A 6,102-nucleotide genomic window follows, 5' to 3' on the forward strand; every position below is an offset into this window, starting at 1 on the left:
GGGGGCTGCGTCTCCCTATGGGGAGCCCCATGGAGGGAGCCCCATTGCGAGGGTGGGGGGACCCCCATGGGGGGCTGCGTCTCCCTATGGGGAGCACTATGGCGGGGGGCATGGGGTGGCAGGACCTGCCTATGGGGAGCCCTATGGGGGGGACCCCATTGCACGGGCTGGGGGGAGTCCCATGGGGGTCAGGACCTGCCTATGGGAGCCCCGTGGGGGGAGCCCCATTGCAGGGGCTGGGGGGAGCCCCGTGGGAGACAGGACCTGCCTGTGGGGAGCCCCATGGAGGGGGAGATCCATGTAGAGGGCAGGACCTCGCTATGGGGAATCCGGCTTGGAGGGAGCCCCATGGCGGGAGCATCGTGGTGGGGGTCAGGACCTCACTATGAGTAGCTCAATGTGAGGGGTGCCCCATTGCAGGGGCTGGGGGGAGCCCCATGGGGGGCAGGACCTCGCTATGGGGGTCCCTTGGCAGGGAGAACCCCATGGGGCAGGCTTGACCTCGCCATAGGGAGCCCTCCTCCCCATGGGGGATAAGGCCTGTTGCGTGGGGGGCTCTTGATCCACGGGGGGCCAGCAAGCCCTATGGGGAGCCCCCCGCCACGCCAGCCCCACGCACAGGGTGTCGGGGGGTCCCGGCCGCCGCCGGTGCCCGCGGCAGCTCCCCCATCGCAGCCCAGCTCCGCACCAGCCGTGCAAACCCTGCCCCACAACCACCACGCGGGCGTTAGTGCCAGTTCATTTGGGTCGTGCGCTCATTTGAGGAGTCTTTCCCAAACTTGATGATTCCGTGATCCCGAAGCGGAGCCGTGTGAGGTTCCCATGAACAGGGGGGCTTTGTCAGCCCCAATCCAGGCAGGATCAGGCTGTTAACCCTTAGGTCCACAGAGGAATTTTGCTGTATGCTCAAACGCGCAGTTTTTGTGCCATTTTACGCCTTGGGAGTGACACAGTCCCAGGGAACAGCGCCGTTTTTATTAAATAAAACATCCTCGTCCAAGAGCAATCGGAGCTCCGCGAGAGGTTTCCACACCACCCACATCCTCTGGGCCAAATCCCCAAGACCTGATTCATTCCTTAGTCACAGAGCCCTCCCCGGCAAGGCGCGAGTGGGGGAGCCTGGGGATGATGCAAGGACCAGTTAGTCAGGGATTCATGCAAAGAACATGCAAAGAAGGTGCCTAGGTCGGGGCACCGCCGTGCATCTGATGTGCACTTTGTGCGGCCCGGATCGTGTCCGGGATCGCTGGATTCCCAGAGGGATCCAGGGATAGTTTGTAATAATCCCGGAGGATAATTTTTGCATCCCTTGGGATGGCCGCGCTAGCGCTTGCGGAGGCGCTGGCGGCTCCGCTTGCAGAGGAGCTGGTGTCCTCGTATCCCGCGGTCTGCTCCGTGGGCACACGTCCTATCAGGCCACGGAGCCTGTTGCGGGACGGAGTCTTCCCATACCCTGCATCCATAGGGAAACAGCCTCTCCGCCTGCGATAAGGGTGGAAAAAAGGCCCCGGGTCTCCAAGGAGCACGAGGGACCTGGAGACAGAGCAAAACCGAGAGGGTCCGTCCAGCATCAAATGCACCAGGAGGCCGCATCTGTGACCATCTCGTTGATCGGCACCCCCAGCTTGGAGCCACGGAGGCCTTGACCTGAAACACCCCCACCCAGGTGCAGATGCAGAAGAGGGGAGAGATGGTATCTCCTAAATTACCGCCCGCAGCAAACTCGCTATTTTTGGCGGCGTTTGCGAGGTGAGCCCGAAAGAGCAGCTCGTGTTTGCCTGCAGCCCCGAACGCAGGAACTCGCGACGTGTTTTACCTGCCTGTTCGTCTAACGCAGCCCCCGTGGGGCTGTGTCAGGCCTGAGGTGCCTCTTGCATGAAAGCCAAAGGAAAAGGCCAGTCTGGTTTCCTATATTGCTACTGCAGCCTGGAAGAGCACGCGTTTCACGAGAGCAAGACCCGATGTCCCAAAGCTGCCAGGGCAAAATATGCAATTCCAGATCCAAACTATGATTTATTCGAGTCCTGTTGGTTTCTTTGCTGCTTATGGTTGTCTCCAGTTTTATGCATATCACTTACTCCTACATTGGTAGGAAGGAATTGCTGAGCCTGATGAAATCCTTTGGTGAACTTCCAGGAGCCTTCCTGGAAGGAATGCTTTATTATGGAGGGATGCGCCGTCTCCCGGCTGTCACGTCCTCTCATACCAGAGGACCTACCAGTTACCAAAATCTCCTTTCAGAAGCTTAGACCGCTTTCCAGATGAAATTACTGTTTATTCTAGCAGCAGGAACATGGCCTGATGGGGAAGAAGGATTTTAAAACACATATGTCTGGGTCACCTTGGCATCGCCACTGCCTTTAGGCCACGGTCAAGGCAACCACAACTTCTTCAGCCCTTAAGGTGGCTGAAAAAGGGCTTGAGAAATAGGAAACCTAAAAGGAAACCAGTGCAAAGGTGCAATTAAAAAAATACCCTTAATTTTGCCAGGCTCATTGCAGCTCTTGGGGCTGCCTTGTTGGCTTGGAGAGCTGCATTTTGGCAACCTTGACCACCAGGTAGACCTGCACGTGCTGCCTGGGCTCATCTTCTGTGCGAGATGTGGGCTGCTCAGGCTGAGCCGTCGTGCAGGAAAAGAAGGTGATTTATACCCCAAATACCGCGGCGTGGTGGAGGGCTCCTCAAAAGCCAGGACTTGCTGTGGTTGGGAAGGACTCGGCCGTGGTGAGGAGAAAGGCAGCAAGGAGCCACCAGCTGAAAAGGAGGAAATCTCCAGCCTTAAACACCTCCAGAAACAAATTCCCGATGTAAATCTTGCTTTTTGAGGGAAGGAATGGGAAAAAAAAAACAGGGAGAGGAGCGATTGTAGGGCTGCATCGTGCCGCCGAGACGCGCGCACCTTCGCGCCCGCGCTCTGGAATTAGTTGTGACAGCTGAAATTCCCCTCCCGTCGGATGGCGCTTGACAGGGCGCTCAAAAAAAGGGGAAAAAATGAAAGGGAAAAAAAAAAAAGAAAAAAAAAGAGGAAGAAAAGGGAAAGTGGTTTGGTGTCGTACGGGGAGGCGGAGGGGGGCGGCGGGGTGGGGGGTCTCAAGTGATCCAAGGCGCATAATTCCGGCTTCTTGGATTGCGAAAGCTCCTCTTACCTAAAGGGCCTGCTGCCTTTATTTTTATCCAAATGGCTCAATTACTGCAAAGCCCCACAGAGAAAATTATGGATGTTTGCCTCTATTTTTCTCGCCTTGTCTCGACAACGGTAGATATTTTGTTTTCCTCCTTTCTGTCGTCTTCTTTTTTCTTTTTTTTTTCCCCTCCCTTGCGGTGGCGGTAGGTGGGGTGGGGAGGCTGGAAGGTGGCCGTGGAGCGGGATGGACGGGGAGCTGCAGGATGCCCTGGGGCAGCGGGCGAGGAGCTGGCACCGGAGCCCTGTCCCCGTCCCACGCCACGCGTCACCCCGCGCCTTCCCGCTCGCTTCCCCCTCTTCTTCCCGTCCTTCCCTCACCCCTTTCCCCTTCCTTTTTCCCCTCCTTCTCCCTTCCTCGCGCCCTCTCTCCCCTCCGCCGCCCCCTCCCCGCGCCTCTCAAAGGCCCCGTAATAGCAGCTTGTTTGGCACTTCACTCGCTCTCAATGAGAAAATTCCCCCCTCTCCCTCTTTTTGCCTTCGTTATTTCCAAACCCTGCAATAGCTCCTTTGCTCGGGGCTGCGGGAAGTGCCCATTTCTCGGCATTTTCCTTTGGCTTATGTTTGTCATCCTCGGAATTACCGCACCGGGAGGTCCAGGCAGCCCGACACCGGGCCCTGCTATTCCCGCCTCTCCTGCTCCTTGAGATCATGTAGGGAGAAATTAGTTATTTATTCCGAGCACCGCTGCAGCGCACTTACCCGCGGGAGTGTTTGGATCGCCCGCTGGCACGGGAGGCTCCGTGGGGAGCACGGCGGGGAGCGGGAAGCCTGGAGTGTCCCCAGGGATGCGCGGCATGGGACCGCGCCACGTATGGGTTGAGGCTCTATGGGGTTAGAGCGAGAGGTCCTGGATGTGCCAGGATGCGTCCCAAGCATCCTGCACATCCCTCCGTGCAGGGCAGCAGGGTTTCATACGATCATGGAATGCTTAAGGTTGGAAGGGACCTCAGAGGTCATCCAGTGCAACCCCCTGCACACGCAGGGTCACCTAGAGCATGGGGCACAGGGCTGCATCCAAGCAGGTTTTAAAGATCTCGCCACATTTTCTAGGTCTTGTTGGGCCTTGGTTTTATTCCTAGGCGGGAATAAAACCTCGTGGGCCTTGGTTTTATTCCTAGGTCAGATGAGACAGCAACATGAGGGACCCAAAGACCCTGAGCAGTCACCGTGCCCCAAAGCTGCTCATCACTGGCCAAGGAGCCCAAAGCTGCTCCTCACCGGCCACGGAGCCCAACCTGGGCTCAACCTGCAAGAGCCCAAGGACTGGGCAGGTTCAGTCACCGCAGAGCAGAGCAGCCCGAGCGCGCTGGTCTTGCTGAGGCTGAGCGCGAGCCTGCTTGCTCCTGGGCAGCCCGTAGAGCATCTATGGACCAGCACCACTCCACGTAACCAGCAGCGCACGAGGACGGAGCGGTGCCACCGCCGGGCAGCTCCAAACCAGCAGCCCTCCTCCTTGCAGGAGGCATCGCGGCTTCGAAGCGAGCACCCGAGCAGCGGGAGGAAGAAAACCCCCAAACTGGCCCCGTAGGCAGAGCTGCTGTTGAAGCGCGGCTGAGACGCGAGCCCGAGGAATTACCGGAGAAATGATAGTGCCCTGACAGCTGCCATTTCCCACCGCCAGTCCCTCCTAATGGAGTCCTAATGTAGTGGGCTCGGAGACAGGGCTCGTCTTTGTGCTCGTGACAGATGGGACAGTCCGGCGACAAACCTGTAATCCTCTGCTTGCTGCCGGCTCTGCTTAACCCCTTCTTGTCCCCAGGTGCAGGGAAAGGCTGCTCGGGGGCAGAGCTACCTGCGGCGGCTGTTGCGGCGGCTGTTCACCTACCCCAGTGCCTACAGCCGCAGGGGACAGCACACAGACAACCAGGGCTTGCATGGACTCCTATGAGCACCATTCCCTGAGAACACCTGTATTTTTAGCTGTGTTTTTTTGGGGATGTTCCTCTGTTAGGTCCAGGTTTAGGCCCCACTGAACCTGGAACGGTCCCATTTCCAGCATGGACCCTAACCCAGGCCACCAACCATCTCTCACGTCAACCTCACCTGCCTCTCCAACAGCCTCCTGCATCTCCATTGCCGCTGGCTGCCCCCTGATTCCCAGGTGTGGAGACCCACCAGCCACTTTCCAGTGGATAAGGGAACTTTCTTGTGCATCCGTGGGGAATCCAGCCACACATGGTCCCTCCCTGGCCTCCAGAACCCGGAGCCACCACCATGACAAAATACTCCGAGCAAAAAGCCACCATGCCCGGAGTGCTCCCAGCGCTTTCCTGCCCTCCCTGCTTGGTGTCAGCATCCCCAGCAGCTGGTGGGACTGGTTTACGGGCAAGGACAGCGTTAGCAGCAGCTTGATTATGGCAAGAAGACCCCAACAGCTCTACCTGCTCCATGTGCTCGTGTGCCTGGATGTGTCCTGCCTTCCCACAACCAGAGAATCCTCATGGTTGGAAGAGACCTTCAAGATCATTGAGCTCAAACGCAAGCAGTGGCCTGAGCCCTGCTGGGGACACGGGCACCTGGGATGGGCAAGGATCTATCCCACATCCCTGCGCATCCAGGGGCAGCAACGGAGGGACTGATCCTGGCGGGTGCTGGGCACCCTCTGCTCTCCTGGGAGCCCAGGGCGCTGACCCCCTCGGACCCTCCCCAGCCCGAAAGCGAACGGGGAGGACGCCGGTACTCGGCACAATTAGCCAACAAGTGGCTGTTTTGTGAGGGATTGTTGCTGATGTGTTTTAAGTGGTTTTCTGAGTGGAAAATGTTTGGCATTGGAGAGGCTGGCAGACAAAGCGGGGGATGCATTAGGTTTTATTGGTCTGTTTTGCACACATCTGACATCACTCTGTTAAGTGAGTCCTGCCCGGCTTTGGGGAAAAGGAAAAATAAAACGAGACAAGGGGCCGAGGGTGCGGGGCAGG

At 58.0% G+C, this 6,102-nt stretch overlaps 1 protein-coding gene across 1 annotated transcript in view; it reads right to left on the reverse strand.

The window, feature by feature from the left end:
• Positions 1-5,258, reverse strand: part of FUBP3 (far upstream element binding protein 3) — a 41,739-nt gene extending 36,481 nt beyond the window's left edge. Inside the window, exon 1 of the mRNA XM_026049575.1 lies at positions 5,217-5,258. Within this exon, the coding sequence (XP_025905360.1) occupies positions 5,217-5,258 (42 nt within the window). The remainder of the gene's footprint in view (positions 1-5,216) is intronic.
• Between the last annotated feature and the right edge of the window lie 844 nt (positions 5,259-6,102).

Source organism: Nothoprocta perdicaria, unplaced genomic scaffold (genome assembly GCF_003342845.1).
Source record: "Nothoprocta perdicaria isolate Ctin4 unplaced genomic scaffold, notPer1 scaffold_6, whole genome shotgun sequence".
Classification (NCBI taxonomy): Eukaryota; Metazoa; Chordata; class Aves; order Tinamiformes; family Tinamidae; genus Nothoprocta; species Nothoprocta perdicaria.